General features: G+C 32.5%; 1 protein-coding gene across 5 annotated transcripts in view; it reads left to right on the forward strand.

The window, feature by feature from the left end:
• The window catches only part of EPHA7 (EPH receptor A7), a 178,691-nt gene that overhangs the window by 126,778 nt on the left and 29,349 nt on the right, over nucleotides 1-22,564 (forward strand). For 4 of the 5 annotated variants that reach the window (XM_010358022.2, XM_010358021.2, XM_010358023.2 and 1 more), the window contains exons 6-7: nucleotides 19,351-19,475; nucleotides 22,118-22,301. In XM_010358022.2, coding sequence (XP_010356324.1) covers nucleotides 19,351-19,475; nucleotides 22,118-22,301 — 309 coding nt within the window. The remainder of the gene's footprint in view (nucleotides 1-19,350; nucleotides 19,476-22,117; nucleotides 22,302-22,564) is intronic. The other variant, XM_010358024.2, reaches the window with a different exon arrangement.

Raw genomic sequence — 22,564 nt, forward strand, 5'->3', positions numbered from 1 at the left:
GCCTCAAACTATTTCTCATCTCCATAATTTACTAATATCTTCTAACTTAACATCTTTCTTACCCTCTTTGCTCCCACAGATCAGCATGAATGTAAAGAGTTTATACCTTCTCCAAAATGAGCAAAAACGATTAGAAATGGAGCACTTGACAGGAGCATAGATTTATCTTGAATACCTCTTATCACCTGTAGTTCAATGGGTTGTTTGCTTTTGTCTCTAGTATTTACGGAAGTTGTAAACATTATGTTATATTTATACTACAAAATGAAAAGTTATCTGATGATGTTGTTACTTCTCTGTAGGTTATTGTTAATGTAAAGTAACGTATTTATTTATTACCTACTTTCATATGCTGAGCTTGTAAAAATAGTTGGAAATCTCTTGGATATTGATCTAAAGCAATAGGTATTAATAGCATAATACAGTAGTACTCCATAACCTTTTATCTGCGTCAGCTTTGTCATGTGGCAACTTAACTGAATAACACCCCCCGCAAAAACACAACTTTTCAATACAAATAAGAGTGCTGCATTTCTACCTGTCTTTTCTTAAGTCATCAGTTTTCCAATAACAACTATATCTGCTATTGTTTTTCTAATCGGTATCAAAAGTTTGGACAGAGATATTTAAAATATTAGGGTAAAATTAAAATATTGAAAATAGAGATGTGAATACTTTTGTATTTATGACTGCATTTACCAAATCATGTTCCCCATTGATATGCAAAATAAAAATAAGTGATAAAAAAACTAATAAGTAATAAAAAATAACTAATAACTAACAAGGGGAAGGAGAGCGCTTAGCAACTTGGACAAAATGACATAACTAATAAGTGACAGAGCTGGGATTGTGCCTTTTCTTGCATGACTTCAAATCTTGTGAAGGAGGGTAGGGAGTGTCTTCAGTAATATACTTTCTGTTTACTGTAATTAACTATGTATGCTTATGAGACAGTACCCAATCATATGTTATTGTTTAATTCCAAGTATAGGAAGTAAAATTTATGTTGATTTGAAAATATTTTTCTAACTTTGAGATAGAATGGAATTATATTACATGTGTGTTACATACCTTGAATATTTTGACATATATGTATATGTGGCTAAGGGTTCTTTTGCACCTTATCTGAGGAGTAATGTACAGTTTTACAAACAAATCATTGGGAAGCAACTAACAAATAGTTTTTGGTTTTTATACCCATAACCTGGTAATCTGGTTACAGAAAAGTATTTTTTGTCTGTTGTTTAGTGATGGAAGATTAATCAATTTTGCAGCTTTTGTCAAATATTGTATTTGCCTGTGTGATTAGATGCTTAAGGATAATTCTCTTTGGTCTTTGACTTAAAAAAAAAAAAAAAACTATAAAAGCCTTAGAACTCTGTTAAATTCAAAAGTTCTTATTTTAAAAGATTGCATAAGGAACCTCGCATTCAAAATAAATTTTTAGTAAGTAGAAACTGTAGAGAGTATGCCTTTTATTTCTCATTGATATGTAGGACTTTATAGACAAAATATGTTACACAATTGCTTTTGTTTGCCATCCAAGACAGTTTAGGACAGAAATCAGGGATGTAGTCATAAGGGGATTTTCAGAGATGGATACTACTGAACAAATTTTATTACTATCAAAATGTAATATTTACTCATTTTAAAGAAAAATTCGGTATTTCTTGGTGAGTGATTTGCAAATATTAAGTGAACATCTACAGAGTAGTGTTTGCAACATAAACTATTGGGATATATTTCAATGCTGTATTCATTGTTTGCAGCTGTATTTTTTGTATGTTTTATGACAATGATGTTGAAATGCAGAATCCGATTTATATTAACTATTAGATATAATTGCCTTTTAATGAATCATTTATGTGACTTTTTTCTGGGCCTCAAATCTTAAAATGCTAGAACACTGGGCATTTGGAGGCACCTCACTATTGTTTAGTGAGAAGTCCTGTAATGGAAGGTATTCGTACCCTGCGTTGCTTCACATCTCAGGAAGCAAACATTGCTGCCAAGTCTTGGTTATAGTTTGTATATAATCTAATGGTTTAAGCAAAAGAGATCTAAAGCTGAATAATTAACCTAAATCTAAAATTAAAGGAGAGAGAAAGGGAAGCAGGGAGAAATTATTTCTATTTCAGAGGAGAATTTTAGGTAATTGAAAGTTATCAGACTTCTAGGGACTAATTCCAGTCTCTCTGAATTAGACCTGGCAAATTGCTAAGAGCTGAAGAAAATTCCAATGTCATTTTGTATGTATTACCTATCATTGAATGGAGAGCTGAAGCCTTATCAATCTTGTACAATTATTGTATATAGAATTCATTTTTAGAGAATGTGAGCCAATACAATTTCCATGACTGCATTATATTAAATGAGAAATATTTTCAAGAAGGTACAAGTCATTTGTTACATAATAGTTTTCTGTAGTTATCATATTATGGAATTCACTAGTCAGAGAATTACCAAAATATGTTTGTCATAAATTGCTTTTGACTATAAATATGAAGACATTTTTATATAAAAATCATTACATATGTGTATATTTATGCACATATACATATATGACAAGTTTAAAAGGAAACTCTTGGCTTAGATACTATAAATAAAGAACTATAAGCATTTTGCTACATGGAAAATTACAATAAATATTAAGAAGATGAGTGTTGTGTATAAAATAGAGTGTGTATCAGTTTAGACAAAAATTGTTCTTTAATAGTTTGTTATATTTTGCTTTTCCATCCAAAACGGTTTTAAGACCAAGGGAATATATAAACTAAAATCCTTCACCGTGATGACCATTCAAATGAAAATTCAGGGCATTGACACTATCATTTTGATGGGCTTTGTTTTATTAGTAAGTGTGTTATATATAACCAACGATTTTATATGTCCTATTCAATCTCCAAATTCCTGTTTAGTCATGCAGACAAAATGTAATGAGATAACTTGGTTGCATTTGTTTAAAATAAGGTAAACCCTGAGATTACTTTCAGCAAAATTATTCTACATACTTTTTTTTTGAGATGGAGTCTCTCACTGTCACCCAGGCTCCAGTGCAGTGAGCGATCTCGGCTCACTACAAGCTCCGCCTCCCGAGTTCAAGCCATTCTCCTGCCTCAATCTCCCGAGTAGTTGGGAGTTGGGACTACAGGCACGCGCCACCACGCCCGGCTAAATTTGTGTGTGTGTGTTTTTAGTAGAGACGGGGTTTCACCATGTTAGCCAGGATCTACATACTTTTAAAAGCTATCAATTCATAAGCTATGAATTAATAGTTTTAATTAACTGTTACCAAAATTTATCTTAGTGATATATTAAAAATTATCAAAAAAATTATTGTTGACTTTCAAGTTGTTATTCTAACATATATGGTATCACTAATTTGCTTCTCTTTATCTCATTTGAGAGTTAATGACGTTTCCCTCTTAGAGAATTGCAATATACTAGTTTTTTCCCTCTTAGAGAATTGCGATATACTAATATACGTTTCCCGCTTAGAGAATTGCAATTGCAAGCACTAGTTAAAAATATAAAGTCTGATCTTGAGGTGTGTGTACAATATTACAAAGTTGTATAAGATATTTTAGTACTTTAATTTGAGCAAATAAATAACCTAGAACCTATATGGGGAAAAAAAAATCTTCCTGTCCAAGAGGGAAATTTTAGATAATTGATAGTTGTTATTCATTCATTTAAACAGAATTTAATATACGTCCAAAGTTGCATGCTGTGATAAATAATGGAAACATATTGGTTAGCAAAACCAAATGTGGGCCCCCCCACCACTTTATAGTACTTACAGTCTAGTGGGGAAAACAAATAGTCATCAAATAATCATACAAACACATGCCAGTTTTCAACTGTAAAGTGTTATGAAAAGATACTTCCTAATTTCACGAGAACACATAAGAGATGGATTATACTCAGAGAAGTTAGGAAAGTCACTTAAGAAAAGAACAGTCAGAATGATATCTTAACTTGGTGTGAAAGGGAGCTGAGCACAGCCAAGCAACAGAAAAGAGTATAAGGTGCACAAAATGAGGGGAGATTTATGCATGGTGAGGCTGGAAAAATACATGGGACTCAGACAGTACATGGTAATGATTTTGTTTCTTATTCTAAAAGTCATGCAAAATGAAATATTTTAAACAGCTTTTATTAGAAATAATTTGCATATGATAAAATTCATCCAGTTCAAATGTATAATTCAGTGATTTTAATAAATTTACTGGGTTGTGCAAGCATCACCACAATCCAATATTAGAACATTTCCATTACGCCATAAGATCCCTTCTGCCCATTTACATTTATTCCCATTCTCACCCCTAGACCTAGGCAACTACGAAACTGCTTTGTGTCTGTCTAAAATTGTCTTTTCTAGACATTTCATATATGTAGGATCATATAATATAGTTCTGATACATCTGGCTTCTTTCACCTAGCCTAATTTTTTGAGGTACTTCTGTGTTGTACTATATATAATACAATACAAATCCATTTGTATTGAGCAATTCTATTTATTTGTATGTATTCCACCTTATTTGTTCACTAGTTTATGAATCTTTAGTTTGTTTCTACTTTGGAGCTATATGAATAATATTGCTGTGAACATGCACATTTAAATCTTTGTGTGGACCTATGTTTTCATTTATTGCGGGTAGATAACTAAGAGTGGAATTGCTAGGTCATATGGTAACTTTATATTTAACTCTTAAAAAAAAAAAAAACTACTTTTACATAGTGACTGCACCACTTTGCACTTCTACCAACAACATATAAAGAATTCTATTCTTTTCACATTCTTGCCAACACTTGTTATTATCTAGATTTTTAAAAATTATAGTCATTCTATTTGGGTGTCAAGTGATATCTTACTGTGGGTTTAATTTGTATTTCCCTAACGACCAACGATGAACATCTTTTCATATGGCCTTGAAGAAGTTCGACTGTTGCTTGAGTAGAAGGGGCTTGCAAAGGAAACAAGTGGTAGCTAAATGATGAGAACACATGGACACACAGAGGGAACAACACACACTGGGGCCTTTCAAAGGGTGGAGATTGGGAGGAGGGAGAGGATCAGGAAAAATAACTAATGAGTACTAGGCTTAATACCTGAGTGACGAAATAATCTGCACAACAAACCCCCATGACACAACTTTACCTATATAACAAACCTGCACATGTACCCTTGAACTAAAATTAAAAGTTAAAAAAAAAAAGAGAGAATCAGCCAGATGGGAGAAAAATTAGAAGAGAATGTGCCACAAAAGCCAAGGAGTAAAGGACAAAGAGATATAAAATATTCATGCTACTAAGAATCCAAGAAAGGTAGAGATTGAGAAAAGCACTTCAGTGTAGGTAATCTTATCAATAGCTCATTTAATGGAATGAGAGGGACTGAAGCCAGACTAAAGAAGGTTGAAACATGAAAGGAGTTGAGAAATGGAGAAAAATAATATGGACAATTTTTTTTTTTTTTATATTTGGCTATACAGTGAAGAAAAGAGATTCCCCAGCAGACAGAAAGGGTTATAGGCTTGAGAAACAATTTTATTTTCGTGGGAGAGTTTACACAAAATCTTTCAGGAAGAATCCAGTAGACAGGAAGACACTAGTTTATATAAAAGAGAGAAGGTAATTTGTAGTGTCAAACCATTATTCATTTATTTAGCATATACTAAGTGCCAAAAATATGCATGGTAGAGTATTCCTTGATAGTACTGTGAATCAATTTGAGACTTTTTCAAATAAATATTTCTCAATTATAAAACAGCAAAATTAAATGTTATTGAAAGTCTTTTAAAAAGTACTATATTGGCCGGGCGCGGTGGCTCAAGCCTGTAATCCCAGCACTTTGGGAGGCCGAGACGGGCGGATCACGAGGTCAGGAGATCGAGACCATCCTGGCTAACACGGTGAAACCCCGTTTCTACTAAAAAACACAAAAAAACTAGCTGGGCGAAGTAGCGGGCGCCTGTAGTCCCAGCTACTGGGGAGGCTGAGGCAGGAGAATGGCGTAAACCCGGGAGGCGGAGTTTGCAGTGAGCTGAGATCCGGCCACTGCCCTCCAACCTGGGCGACAGAGCGAGACTCCGTCTCAAAAAAAAAAAAAAAAAAAAAAAAAAAAGTGCTATATTCATGCTAATTAACATGTTATACATGCCATCTAGTAAATGACTTCTCTCACTGGAAATAAGTTTAAATCACCTGATGTGACTGTTTCAGACACAACCTATTGCCCTGTTTAGAGTCTCTACAGCTGTCTGGTCCTGCAGGGAAAAGCCTCACCTGAAAACTCCCAGATACAAGCAAAAAATATTTTTCTCACCTGCTACCTTTTAAACCTGACAAATGAAGATTTAATGCTATCATATATGGTCTTCCAAGCCCTAGTTTAAAAACTATTATTTTTATCCATGATCTGGTGCCTTCACTTAGGAAATCTGAATCAATTCGTTTGGTTCTTTCTGTTCTATATTCAGAAAAGAAATTAATTGTGGAGGAGGGAGAATCAAGTTCAGTGTGTGATCTCCCTCTCCTCTGCTATTGGGATGATGAAGGTGACAGACACTGCTAGTTTTCTCCCTAATATCTTCTTTCTTCTTATTTACCATATTTTTTTAGTGCAGTAGTACAGCCAGATTCTATTTTAAAAATCCATTTCCCAGCCTAGGGAATGAGATGCAAACAGAAGATTTCCAGAGCTTGCGGGAAACTGTGGCTTTCCGAACTGAAGTGCTGAGCATTCGCACTGCCTTTTCCTTCTCCATGCCTGCAATATAGATGTCATAGGTGTCGCAGCAGCAGCCAAGAGGGAAGGGCCATGAGAATCATCTGTACAGCCTTGAACAAATGAATAATACATAGTACATGCCCATCTGTAGAATACATTTGTTTGTGTGTAGGGTGTGTGTGTGTGTGTGTGCGTGTGTAAGGAAAAACAACAATCAAATTACTAGTTTTTTGAGTTTTCTTACTTGCAGCCAAACAGACGCTAACTCAGACAAAGGCAAACTTTTTCTGAAAAGGGCCAGGTAATAAATATTTCACGTTCTGCAGGTCATGTTTTCTGTGTTAGAATTTCTCAGCACTCACATTTTAGCACAGAAGCAGCCAGAGGGAATATGTAAAAAAAAAAAAAAAAAAAAAAAAAGTGCGCTGTGATCCAATGAAACTGTATTTACAAAACAGGTGGCTAGCCAGATATGGCCCATGGGCCACAGACCCCAGCTCTAACTGAAAAAAGATGAAAGTCAGTACATAATCTACTTTATATTTATGTTCTATTTTATATTTATGTTTTTAGTTTTGAGTTTGTTATTTCTTGCTGGCTGGAGACTATTTAGGAATAAAGCCTGAACTTCATATGTGGCAAGAGAAGGAGAGAGGCAGACAACAAGCAAAAGTTTCTGTCCTTGGCTAAGATGTATCAGAATATGGGGAGAATTTAGGGAGATCTTAATTCCTGTAATTGAAGCAACTGCATCAGTAGTAATAGCAAACACATTTTATTCATTGTCTTGGTTTTCCTCTTTTGCATATTAACTAATATTAAAACAGAATTGTTTTCAATTCCTTATCTGTGTAAATTTACAATAGTTTAAGAACCTTCTGGATCAAATATATGTTTGTTGGCTGGCCTAGCAATCTGCTATTTGTGCTATTATGTCTGTGTTAAACAAACTCAAAATTACAAACAACGAAATTACAAGTTAACTTTTGGAACCAAATTTGTTCATAAATCGGTAACTCTCACTCTGTATAACTATTCATTATAAGCCAGATCTTCCCAGTGCATAAAAGTGATTCTTGGGTGTTAATTAGCTGTGTTAATTTTCTCTTGGTAATAAAATATTATATAGTGAATTAATGCTGCTTTGTAAAACAACCTTAAAAGACAAGTTGCAAAGCTAATCAAAATGTATTTAGCAGAAAATACTAAACTTAAATGCTTAGTTTGTAGCAGATTCTTGCAATAAAGTAGTAAATCTTGACTAATATTGAGAACTTACTGTTAAGCAATATAAATTTCTTAAGTTTATGCACTTTTGAGATAAAATGTATTCAGAGTACCTGGAGCAATTGAGATGATAACTTTTTTAATTGTACATTTTTAAAAATTATACTTTAAGTTCTGGGATACATGTGAAGAATGTGCAGGTTTGTTACAAAGGTATACACATGCCATGGTGGTTTGCTGTACCCATCAACCCATCATCTACATTAGGTATTTCTCCTAATGCTATCCCTCCCCTAGCCTCCCACCCCCAACAGGCCCTGGTGTGTGATGTTCCCCTCCCTGTGCCCATGTGCTCTCATTGTTCAACTCCCACTTATGAGTGAGAACATGAGGTGTTTGTTTTCTGTTCTTGTGTTAGTTTTCTGAGAATGATGGTTTCCAGTGTCATCCATGTCCCTGCAAAGGACATGAACCTATCCTTTTTTATGGCTTCATAGTATTCCATGGTGTATATATACCACATTTTCTTTATCCTGTCTATCATTGATGTTGATGGGCATTTGGGTTGGTTCCATGACTTTGGTATTGTGGACAGCGCCACAATAGAAATGCGTGTGCATGTGTCTTTATAAATGAGATAGTATTAAGTCTCGGGCCACTTGCATTTTCCTTCCATATCACTTCTGTCTCCCCCTGCTCCTGCTCCTCTTTCTTATTCTTATTCTTTCTCCTTTCTTTCCTGTTTCTTTTCTTCTTCCCCTTCTAGGGTAATCCACTTTACAGATCATCACTCTGAGGAACACCAGAATGATGAGTTTGAAAAAAATAAATAAATGAACAAAGCCACTAACAAGGAAGAATTCTGCAAAAACTAACATTGTTAAATCATGTTTAAGAAAGTCAATTGGTATTTGATACATGCGGGTTTTAGGCTTAGAAAAAAATACAGTCAAAAACAATCCATACTATATAGGAGGAAAAAAGGAGAGAAAGAAAATAAAAAGATAGAATAAAATAGAAAAAAATATGGTACTGATAGCAGCCAAAATATAATGAAATTGGTCATTCACTTCAGCCATTATTGAGAACTTTGGGATGGAGTAAATTAATGGTATAGTATGGAGCTATCAAACATTTTTGCTGTGTATATTATGTTTTGTATCAGCTTAAATGAATATCACTTTATGAATAGATGTACCTTCAATTATATTTTATGTAATATAGTGATTTTCAAAACTTTTAAATGTATTTATAGTAATTTGTAGATGCATATTATATATCTTTATTTTCCTTTATCCATATGCACATACACATGTGAAACAAAGGTTTTATGAAACTATATTACTATCTGCAATGAACTCAATTTTTATTCTAATTTATTTTTAAAAACTTTGGTTGTAATCCATTCATTGTGTTCACAATAATGAAAAATGCGGGTGTGATGGAAAAGTATTTGGGAAATTATAAACACAGTGTAGTCGCCTATTAAGCACAAAGTTAGTGTTCGTAATGCAAGTTTTATGTAAATGGATAAATAGGATTTATTATGAATGGGTATGATTAACAGAATGTAAAATATCTGCCTTTAAGACAAATCTCATATTCCCTTTTTCTTCAATTTCCTTCTCATGGACCCTGTTCTTAATAAACAAATTATATGTTGTTTAATACATTATTTACTGTTTCTTAAAAGTAAACCAAATCTGTGAATTTCCAGAGTATTATTATGTCCATGGCAATGTTATAAACATTATGTACATATTTTGAAAAGAAACTAATAAGTTTACTTAAGCACATAGTGACATATATAAATATATGTAAAATTGTATGTGTTACATAAAATTATTTGTACATTTTGTGAAATATATAATAAATAAATTTACCTTATGTAAATGAAGGATTACACTGATGTGCATGTTGTAAGGAAATACAGTTATAGTACATCAAATTTAAAATAATTTACCGGTGTAATAGAGAAATCCATATTGTAGAATTTAAATATAGCTATGAAAATTTAAAGATATCCAGAGCTTGGCATTTAGACTACGTTATTATGTCAAAAATTGTCAACTGGTATTATAATATTTTTGCGATTGGAATACTATATATTTCTCTCTTCATTTAAAAAAAAGTTCTGAGGTCAAAGAAAATGTGCACAACTGAAAATGTTACTCTGATGACCTGCAAGGGAGGTCATTAACTAATGTGTGTGTGTGTGTGCGTGTGTGTGTGTGTGTGTGTGTGTGTGTGTGTAGACATATATACACATATTCTACTTAAAGGTTTATTGTTAAAGGAGTCTAGTTGTGGGCCATAGCTGTCCCATACTTCCTGATAAATCATTTCTATGATTATTCCGTCATTAAAGCTAAGCCACAGTTATGTAGTTGACCTTATAAAGTACTCTTTGGCTGCAAATTCATGGAAAATTAGAGATGGAGCCAGTTTACTGACTGTAAAAGTACGAAAGTAGTTTAAAACAAATAATTCAAAATATTAGTTTCCTCACCAATCAACATAGAAATTACTTAATCTGTGTATTTCTCCTTCTCAATATATTTTATAACAATTTGAAAAGAGTGTGTGTTGTTGGTCTTCATCTCATTTTGGTAGTTATTTCATTTTCTTACAATGATGTATCCCTTCTAAGTGACTTCACACTGATGATGTACTTTTCTAGCTAGTTCATGCATATAAAACAGAGTATACATTATACAAATGGATTATTTACTGAAATGGCTATTTTATAAAACTTACCAATGTAAGATTTCAAAATCTAACATTGCCAGCATTTATTATGGAGAGTGCTAGTATCCCCTCTTAGAATAGCAATTTATGTTCCTGCCAAAGATTTAAAGGAATTATTCTCAATCTCAGCTGTCCATCAGCTTTATCTAGGGAGTTTTTGAAAAATACGTAGGCCTGAATCTGATATTAGAATCAGAGTATTCTGGAAGGTGTTCCAGGTATCAGTAATTTTAATACAAACAAAGTCAGCATAGAATAATAATACATTTTTTTGGGAATTCTTACCATGTGCTAGGAATGATTTTAAGTCTTTAACATTTATTTATATATTTAATTTCCATAACAATTCTATCTGTGATGTAAGTATTCTGATTATCCTTATTTTAAAGCTGAGAAAACTGAGACACAGAGAAGTTCAATTTTCTGCTCAAGATCACACAGCAAATAAGCCATGGGCTAGCGCTCTGGCCCACACTCTTCATTCCTATGCTCTACTGCTTCTCTAAGTTTTCTACGTTTAAGGAGCATCAGAATAGCTGAGGAGATAGACAGGTGTAACATAATTGAATGACACATTGTGTAGCCACTCTTAACAACAGAAAACAAAATCTGTATTAGCTGAAGCAGAGGAAGAATGATTCAAGGAGTTGTTGCTTACTGGTTGAGGCCACTAGACAGAAAAATATGTGTCCAATCTTGAAACTGAGTTTGTTATTATCTAATTGATACAAAGTTATCACTTGCAGATTATAGATATAATGATAGATATAATGCCAAAAGTATTGATAAGCTGTTTAAGTGCATGGCTATATACCAATCAAATGCTGAATTACAAATAGGATTGACAACAGGGAAATATTCTGTGTGTTTTGCTCTTTAATGCCTCCAAGGAATATGTTGGCACTTGATTTATATTTCATGTGTGTTACGATATTTAGTTTTGCATTTAGATTGTTTGTGCGCATTCCCGTTCTAACTTGTTTTCTGGATTTAAATCTGGAAGGTAGAAACTGAGACATCATAATCTTTACAATTCGTACAACTCCTTATACTATAATCAGTCATGAGAAATTATATGTTGAAGGTATGAGCGAAAGGAGTTTTCATCCAAAATCTGTAAAAATATTATAGTAATCTTACCTTTTGGGCATTTTAGTGTTACAGTGAAGGGTATTTAAGACTAATGCTAGCATACTTTTAAAAGTCACTCTTACTCAAAATGCCAGCATATGACAGATAAGTAGTTAGCACCAGAAAGAAAATGATCAAGGAAGCTGCAAAGAAAAAGAAATGCTTCTTTCATCAAGAAATCTTACTAAGAAAAAAATGTCAGCTGAGCTACAAAAAAGTGCTTACTGATGTAGTTGATGTACATCTGACACAAGTTCCTCTCACACACCAACAACTTGCAGCTGCGTTTTGAGTAGCCAGCCTGCACTTTGAGTGGCACTGCTCTGGAATATTTTAAATAATAATAACTAAATAAAGTGTTCATTTTCTTTTCTAAAGCAAAACCTCTAAAGGAGTTTTCACAATGGCCACATTTTGCCTATTCAGTCCATGTAATTTTGCCTACCTCTTTTCACCTGTGGGCACTAGACTACTTTGAAATATTTTACTCTCCTTATAGGATTAACTAATTAGATACCAGTTTGCCAGCAGTTTCATTGGATCATAATGAGTAAGAAAAAGAGGTGGGAAAGGACCATGCTTATTGATAAGTGTCTGGTCAAATAAATCATGGTGCATATGTATAATGGAATACAACAGAGCTGATAAAAGAGTGATGCAGATCTATGTGTGTTAAATGATCTGTTATAAAATACAGCATAAATCAAAACATACCATTCATGTAATAAATGCACATATTTGTGTTAACCTAGATGATTTCTGGAAGCATATCAAATAAATTGCTAAGAGGGGTTGCTTCAGCGAGAAGTACCCTAGTTACATGGGGACAGGTTGGGAGGGAGTGTCAATTTTCACACTTTAGTATTTTTGAATTTTGTAGCATATACACGCATTTTCCATTTAAAAAAATCTCTGCTCCGCTTAATCTCTTCTAGTATCTGCAGCTTCTGAGACTGCTACTGCCTACTAAGCAGATCCCTATGGGTCTTTTGATCCTTATATTCTCAAAACCTAATGTCGTGGCACATCATTGATTCTCAATAAATATTAAATCAATGAATGACTGCTTAGCTTTCCCCTTGCTAGTTTCTGCTCTCAGGAAGTGTCGGAGCCTAGAATTTTGCAGTATAGTTGAAAACTACTTGGGAATTAGGGCTTAAAAGCATGGATTAAATAAAAATATGCCTCTTTCTGAGATGATGCTACTTAATTTTTAATGCTGAACTTCTTCACACACACACACACACACACACACACACACACATACACACACACAGAGCAAGAAAAACAGTATTTACCTCATAGGGCTTTAGAAGGAAAGAAATCTATCTCTCTGTCTCTCTGTCTAATGTTGCAAATTCTAAGGAACTATAAAAATCCACAATGCCTTGCATATAGTAAATGCCAAACAAGTATTTGTTGAATAGAACTAAACCAGTAAAAAGACAGTATTACTTGTTGATTGAAAAGATAAATAGCTTGTGTCTTACTATCAGGAACTCCTTAACCATTCTCAATTGTCATATTAGGTCATTATTGAGCTATTCCTTTGTAAGACTGGTATCAATAGGACAGCCAGTTCGGGGAATTTGCCTAATTTTTACCTACTGTGTTCAAAATTTTGTATTTTTTACGTTAAGAGAAATTCTATTAAAATTAAAATGTATGAACAGTTGACATTTTAGTCAGTACTTTAGCAGATATTAGGAGGAGTCCTAGTATGTGTTTAGCATCAAAGACCAACGGTAGCTCTTCTCCACAACTGGATGCCCCTTATAGCCTTTTACTTATAGGTTTTCATGAGAAGTGCTAACTTATATAATAATTAGTTTAATGTCCAAACAATTGGTTGCCAATTATCTGGTGATTAGAAAAAGAAAACTTTATTCTCAAGAAGATGTATTGTCAGATCATTTTTACAATCGCTGCTTTAAAGAACAGAATTGTTCCTGGTTGATCAGATTGTGAAGTGGTGACTTTTGTAGTTCTTATTTTGTATTTTATTACTCTACTGAAGATATATTGATTTATAACTCACATGTATACCTGGCTGGGGCCCCTATGCAGGATGCTTTTATTTTCCTACTTTTTCAGCTCAACATCCTATTTTTTTTTAAGAACTTTCAAACCTTATTTCTTAGTCAAGTTGTCTTTTTAGTAACTGTTCCTTGAATTTATTTAGAAATTCATTCTGTTATATATCTTATTATATTGTACATTTTACATTTTGAAAATCATTATCCTAATTGGTATGTTAAGTAGATAGCAATGCAAATAACATAATTTAATTTTGAAAAAACATCATTCCTCTTCCACCAATTTTTTCAAACACTTGCTATAGAATGAAAATTTATGTTGGTTTTAACTACAGATCATGCTTCTTTCCAGTCAAAGATAATTTGACAGACATCTGTCACAAAAGAATAGCTCATAATTGCTACAGGTTCAATTATCCTTAGTTCCTGTACTTACTTTTTTAGCTAAAATTGTGTATCTATCATTCTTAATATTATTAGTGCCCTGTTTTTCCACAGCCAAGAAATTGAAATTTTGTGAAATTATGCGTTTAGCATTTTATACATATATCTGCATACCCTGGAAACAGAATTGCTATGTTACATGATACACTGCACTGCATGTATAACTATGGCCAAGTATTTCGTTATTTAAGCACATTTGTATGTATTTTTATGTTTTTCCTATAGTGCAAAAAATGAACACCTGTGGGGAAGAGTGAAAAAGCTAAAAGTTGAATATTTTAAAATACTAGGCTCATAGTAACACATACATTTGTTATTTCGAGCATTGCTAAAAATGAATTTCTTACTGATAATGTACAATAGCAAAAGTGTTCCATGAAAGAGCATCATTCTACTATTATCAGGTTTTCCTTTGACTGTATTCCAAAGATGTCTTTATTTTTCCTTTTTGTATTTACCTAATGGATTTCTAACAAATTTCAGTGGATTTAAAAACTTGATATATTTGATGAAAGGTCATTTTATGCTTGTTGACCCATCTTACCTTATTGTATGGTTTAAAAATACAGATATATTTTTCCATCTCATTCTTTGTTTAAATTCAGTTAGAAACATGTAAGTGTAGAAAAAATGAATGGTATAAATAACTGACTTTGTAAATCCAAAATGAAATTCATTATCTTGGTTAAGTTCTTTTCTATGAAACATTGTATTTTGGGTCTTAAGGTCAATATTCCTTGATTCCATGCTGTTTCAACATACAATTTAATATCACATTATTTAAATATGAAATCACTAGCCTATTTTCATAATTTCATAAAAATTTCAGTAGGTCTGATTTTTTTCTTACTATATGTATTCATTTTCTATCGCTGCCATAACAGATTACCACAAACACTGAACAATTTAAAACACTCATTTATTATCTCATAGTTCTGTAGGTCACAAGTCTGGGCACAGCAAGGTTCAACTACTAGCCTCACAGGCTGAAATCAAGTTATCAGCTGGTCTTGGCTCTTACTTGAAAACTCTGGGGAAGGTCTACTTCCAAGCTCATTCCTGTTGTTGGAAAAATTCAAATTCTTTGCTCTGATAGGACTGAATTATTAATTTCTGTGCCGGTCAGTCAGGGCCAGTTTGATCCTAAAAGCTGCCCCATATCTTTTCATGTTTCTCTGAGGTCCCCTCCAGCAATGTCAAGTTGGTTCCTCCCACAGTTGAAATTTGCCTGACTTCTGCAGCATCTCTGTTTGCTCTTAAGGGCTCATATGACTAGATAGTGCCCACTGGGAAGAATCCAGGATAATCTCTTCATTTTAAGGTCTGTAACCTTAATAACATTTGCAGTACCCTTTTTGCCATGGAATTTACATATTTACCTGTTTCAGAGATTAGGGTATAGACATCTTTGTGGGGTCACTTTGCCTACTATTCTGTGCTTTAAAATTGTATTTTTCCCTACTTCATGCTAAGAAATTTTCATTTACAAATAGTTAAGCTTAACAGGTTGGCAGGGGGTAGAGGGAGGCAGTACGGAGACCTTATTAAGAAATTCCATTCTGTAATTTAAATACGTGTTTTGTAATTGGATTTTAGTTGGAAATTGATTAAGATCAAAGATCACGTATGAGTGCTTGATACTCAAAATCTGTAAAATGCTGATTGGTTCAGGTCTGTACATAAACCCGCCATTCTTGTTACTGATTATTTTTCAATTTTAAAGCCTTATACTAACAAACCCATTCCACAAATTTACTTTTCTGCCTGTCATTAGACTTTTGCTTTACTCTTTCATCAAATTTATCAATTTTGTTTTTATGCTGTTGAGATTTACCACTTTGAACTCTGGAAACAAATTTTGAATTTCCTAAGGTCTTCTGTCATTGTCATCTGTGAAAATTCCAAATACAATTAATAATTTGCTTCATGGCTTAGTCTATTTTATATTTTATTTATTTGTAATATCTTGTATCCCTGATAAGACTTGAAGATCTTTAAGGGCAAAGGAAGTTCCATCTTTCAGTTGAATTTAATTTTTATAGTTGAATATTTCTAGAAACTCTAGTAAAAATGAATATGTTAATTTTTTGTTAGAAATCCTACTAAAAATGTATGTCAAAAAGCTGTTTTATATACAGTATTTATCTACGTCTTTCAATTCAGGAACTTCATTATTTTTGTTGATTACTATTTACTATCTTCACATAATTCCAATTACAACATATCTAATTTCATTTTGATAAGTATAAAAATTATAATTTAAATGTTATAACACCGAATTGGTTCTTAAAGCATGTAATTAATTTATATATTCATCTGTATATTGTCATTTGTATAGTTCATTTGTATATTATTTTCTTTTAAGAAATGAACTTTAGATGGTAGTTAATTGAATATTTTGATGTAAGAGTGAGTACATTCTTAGTGAGATTGTTACAATATCATTAATTTAGTAAATCAAATATATTATCCATAGAAATCATTGTTTTAAGATTAACATACCTTGTGCCACTTTAATTTTACTTTAACATATAACTCTATCTGAAAATAATTACCTTGTCAGAATCTAACTAGGCTAGAGATGTTTTTGTTTATAAGCTGTATATCCTGTGAGTTGTGTACCCTTTATACCTAAGGTATTGAAGCTCGGGGAACATATAATCATGTTTTCTGTACCAAATGTTGTATTTGAAGGACATAAGACAGAGAGAGATTTTTCCTGTCATGCAGTTTATCCATTCTCAAGGGCCATGTGCTAGTGCTTCCGTTTCTGACCCTCTTAAAATGTGTGACTTGATATAGTATCAGCAAGGGATAGAAGAAAAAAAGAAAGAAATATAGAAGAATTCAGGAGTATATTCACTTACAGATATGGCTCCTGTGCAAAAGGGAAAATACGTTGAGGCATACTTCACTGTCAGCACTGTGCTATGAGTTTCAAAATATTATATATTTCAAGTATTTGTAGCAGCTTTTCTTTTTCAGTCTCCAATTGCTGTGATTTTATAGGTAAAAATTATTTTCCAGGGTGAAATAATGAATGTAATTTTAGTGTATAACTTGCAAAAATCATCTCATTTTATATATAGATCTTGTTTCAATGTAGCAGAAACTTAGGGTAGATTTATAACCCAAATCTTTTCCGTAACTTGAAGAATTCGGAGTCTCCTGCCTCTTTTATCATACCAAGCAAAGTGATAGTTAGGGATAGAAACTAAGCAAAATGTCTTAGTGTTTGACTTATACTGGAAATCACAGTAGGCTATAAGTGTTATTTGAAAAAAACCTAGAGATTTACACATACGATCTCTCTAACCTATTTCTAACTAACTTATTTTCAAATGGCACACATAAATTGTAAACCCTGATCAGAAACCAGCAGCACTCCTGGGTAACTCAGTGTGTTAACGATTGCAGTATACTCACCTGTGCTGCTGTCTATTGTTTTTACTAGTTAAAATGTAAATTTTTGGAATGATTTTTTAAAGTAAGTTATACTATTAGAGATTATTTGTCAAGTAGAATCTCATGTCACAATTAGTTGGAGTTGGATTCCTAAGGCCATGGCCTAAGGAAGCAGCCTCTTGAATGTTGCAGTCTGCTGAGTTATGCTAAGCATGTTCTGGGTACAGAGACGTGTCACTTTAGAGATAAGTTCTTGTTTACTGCATATGTTCAGGTTTCAAAAGTTGTGACAAAAATAAGATTTCTTATTAGAAATTAGCTTCATTGAAAACATATCAGAAATGCATTTAGACTGTAAACACAGTTTGTTGAGTACTTCAGCTACATCGCCTTCAAGGGAAAGTTGTCCCACTTAAACTGCCCTCGTTACGCTTTTGTTAGTAATCTGGGAGGAAATGAGAGTCATGCATCTTCCATGCCCTTCCTTCAAAATTGCCAAGCCGGAAAGAAGTGAAAAATGTGTTTTATAGACATGGATACAAGAAAATATTAAGTAGAAGAAACAAAATAAAGCCAAAGGGATAAACATCGGAAGGTTGCTTAAACGGCTTGGTCCATATAATTGCTTTTCTGTCAGCAGGATTATTAACAATTTCAGACATCTGAAAATTAAATTAACAGCCTGAAAATATTTTACAGAATGAGATAGAGCATGATACATGAAACATAATGACCCCACTGAAATTCAGCCAAGCCAGAGCAGCTACTCATTTAGACAGAGTAGACAACTAGTTAATCATCACTGAGCAAATTAGACAGAGCAAATTAGTTTGCTACATTCCACAGACTTAGCTACCAAAAAGAGTATATGTCACTAATTAGAATGAAAGAACTCTAAGCATATTATTATCTGAATAGAAAGAGAAAGCAAGATTGTAGCTTTGAATTGCTCCTTTGAAAGCTTGAAACCTAGGTTACGTAGGTATAAATTACACATGCAAGAGTCCATGTGTATGTATGTGGGTTCATGCACCTATTTTAAGTAGCAGGCAGCCTTTGCATTTTCTTGCATCTTGACCTAATAAAGTCTAAAGATGTTTTCCAAAGTTGTTTAGAATTCTTTGGGAGTATACACACACCAAGTGAAACATGAGAACATTTTTAAAAATATGATCCCTTTCACTGAAGATCAAAGTAGCCATTTCATACACTTTTTCTTGCATAATATTAAATTATTTTTTCTTTTAAAAGTGTATTGCTGTTGCATGTGAAATAAATATTTGGACTTAGTTTATCACTGGAGATTAATCTGAAATCATATTTTCTAGCCTTAATTAGCATTCATTTGCTTAATTGTCATTCTCAGCCCCATCATTTCCATTTTTCACTAACTTGAACAATGCTATCTTCTGCTGTTTGCACTTTAATTTAAATTTCTATTAAGGTTTATGAACAGTAATAAGGTCCTGTTTGAATATTCATTAGCTTCTGAATTGTGAGCTATGAAAAGGTGCTTTCTTTTACCTTAATGAAACTGGCACAGCATGGGACTGATCAGTTGTGACATTTGATTTGAGGCATCCAGTGAATTTTCTCATTGTTTATTGACACATCTTGTCCAAACAGCTCCCTCGCAAGTGAGCGGAGTAATGAAGGAGAGAGTGCTGCAGCGGAGTGTCGAGCTTTCCTGGCAGGAACCAGAGCATCCCAATGGAGTCATCACAGAATATGAAATCAAGTATTACGAGAAAGTAAGTGCTAAGAGCAACTGAAATGTACAATGTGCTGTGTGTCTCATGTCATCCTACTGTATTGTAGACTAAAGTTGGTCATTATGCCAACCATTTGGAGCTACTTCAAACTTCATACTTAATTTTAGCCATTTATAATAACCATCTCTGTGAATCTCTGGCTCATTACTCTAACTGTGATTTCTGTGTATTAAGTTTCTGTGTTACACAAGTGAAAGTGTCCCATTTGTAGCATATGTATTTATTTATATATTCAATTTTTGATATCATAATAATTAGATGTAGGATATTTTTGTGTCACAGAAACCACACAGCCCAATGCATTTTGAAAAATATTTTCTTTAGTATGTCTGTTTGGGACCTTAATGATTTGTTTAATTTATGTGGTTTCAGTGATGATAATGACCTCAAATAGTTTAGTAATTTGAAATAATATTTTGTATAATAAAGATGTAGTTCTTCAGACTTACAAATCAGATGATGCTATTTCACTCCTTTAAATTCCTCCTGAAGTTTATTTTATATATGTTTTAATAATCATGTATGGTACTTATTTACACCTCTCCTTCCAGGAAAAAATAGTATGGCTAAAACCCAAGTGCTGCCTTTTTAATCTCCCTATAATGATTAAATTTTAGTAACTAGTGATATATCTGAGTATATGAGTGTATTTATTTCTGTTTCATTTGGAAAGAGAGAGAAAAATGTTTATATGAACCATGTTCAGAGATTATGATTTAAAACTCCACCTCACAGAAAGACTTGGTGCAAGGTTTGAAACGTGGAAACCATTGCTATTACAAACAGTAATCATAATAAGTGTTACTATTTTTAGCTTACCTGAGTTACCTGAAGTGCTATAATACACATAATCATTTTAGCTGTTTAGACAATACAATTAGAAAATTGGGAGCTTAAAGCTTTGAGAAAACTTTAGGGATGAGTTGATATGACTAAATAAATTGAAATGTATATAGTACATTGGCAATAGATAACTTTGTTTTTTTGAAAAAAAAAATTAGTCTAAAATATGATTTTGTTTTAATGTTCAGATTAAGTTTAAAATATTTTTGCTTGTTACTTACATTATGAATTCATGACTTCATTGCTAAGGTTGCATTTTATATGCTTCATTTCTCGTCCCACCAAATGTGTTTTAGAGGGGATAATTGTTTTTAACGCTGGTTTTGGTATATCTGGTTTCCCATGAGAGCTAACAGTTATAGTCCCTGCTGAAATTGCATAAAATTTCAAAAGCAATGAAACAAATAGGTGGTAAGAGTAAAGTTTCTCACAATATAAATCTGAAATATTTTGCAAATGTTTTCTCTAGAATAAATCTGTTCAAATCATGTTTTTTGGCCTTACAGAAAAAGTATCTACATTCACTAAATTTGCATATTAGGCAACTAAAAGACAATAATAGCATTGTATTGTATTATATTGTAATGTATATGTACACATGCGTGATGTTTGTGTCACCTGAGTTATGCCTAGGTCTTTCGTTGGCAATAAATATATGCAATACAAACTATCATTTTTATAAATGATTGTAATGAGGACAATCACGGATCAGTTTGAGTAAATCAGCCTTAAGTATATATTTATTTACACTTTTGCAAATCTCACTGTGAAGGCAAATCGAACAACTAGATAGACATTTTAAGATTTCAATGAAGAATTTCATTGCCAGATAAAGTTGAACACATAAATTTATTATAGACCAAGTAAGTACTCTCTAAAATTGTATATTTTGAAGTATAACTTTTACAGCTTTTATTCATAAGTAGCTTTTGAGAATCATATCAAGGAAGATTTAAATTTTTATTTATTTAAATATTGTTTTGATGGAGTTTTTATATGCTTGAGTTTTTACATTTATTTCCTTCTTAATCTTATTATATATGCACATAAAATGTGTTTGATGATAGGATAAAAATTGTTAATAAACATATAACTATTATTTTAGTAAACTCTACATCAGTTTTTATATCTGAAATATGAAAAAAGAAATAAATCATGTTTAAAATATTCTCAAGCCATAAATCATATATATTTAAATTTTAATATTTATAATTTTACTTTAAAAATATTTCATTAAATACTGTTTTGCAGAAGTGGTTTATTCTGTGAGAAATTCAGGGTTGTTTTTAAAAAATTGGTATGTCAATATAGTGGTAGTGTTAACTAAATTTCTTGATTTAATAACTTTCTGGATTTTTAGCATCTAGCTTTTTTTCTTGCTGAATAACTTTCAAAACAACTTAAGAGAACTACATCATGATTTGATGACTTCTGCTAAACTGTAGATTATACAGGTGTACCCACTCTTTGACCAGTAGGATATTTTATTATATTATGGCTAAGTAGTTCTTGTCATGTATTACCTATGCGAAAGTTAAAAATATCATAAATGTTTTAACTAAATTATTTCTCCCTAAATATATATATATAACAAAGGCATGTGTTTCACATTTTCATTTTATATTACTTTAGAAGTGACTTAATGTTATAATATTCCACAAAGTACCATGTAGCCTCTATAAAAACAATGGAGCAAATTGAATTAAATTGAAACAGTTGACTGTCAAATTGTCTGGTTGCAATCACAATTAAATATTTCCTCTAAATATTGTTTCTAGGATCAAAGGGAACGGACCTACTCAACAGTAAAAACCAAGTCTACTTCAGCCTCCATTAATAATCTGAAACCAGGAACAGTGTATGTTTTCCAGATTCGGGCTTTTACTGCTGCTGGTTATGGAAACTACAGTCCCAGACTTGATGTTGCTACACTAGAGGAAGCTACAGGTAAAATGTTTGAAGGTAATTATGCCTTTGGTTTGGATTCTTACTCTCAATAACTCCAGCATATATTAATATTTTTTTCAATATTGGGGTGATCATTTGCATCATCATATATGTGTACATATATATATGTACTTTGTAAAAGTTCATAATTTAACATTTGCTGTTTTGTTTAGCAATTTTAAAACCTTGTGATTTAAATAAGTTTCTTTAACGCATACTGGATTTATTTTTTGAAAAAGGTGAAATTAGAAACAGAAGCAGGACTGATTCAATTTGTG

Source organism: Rhinopithecus roxellana, chromosome 4, assembly GCF_007565055.1.
Source record: "Rhinopithecus roxellana isolate Shanxi Qingling chromosome 4, ASM756505v1, whole genome shotgun sequence".
Lineage (NCBI taxonomy): Eukaryota > Metazoa > Chordata > Mammalia > Primates > Cercopithecidae > Rhinopithecus > Rhinopithecus roxellana.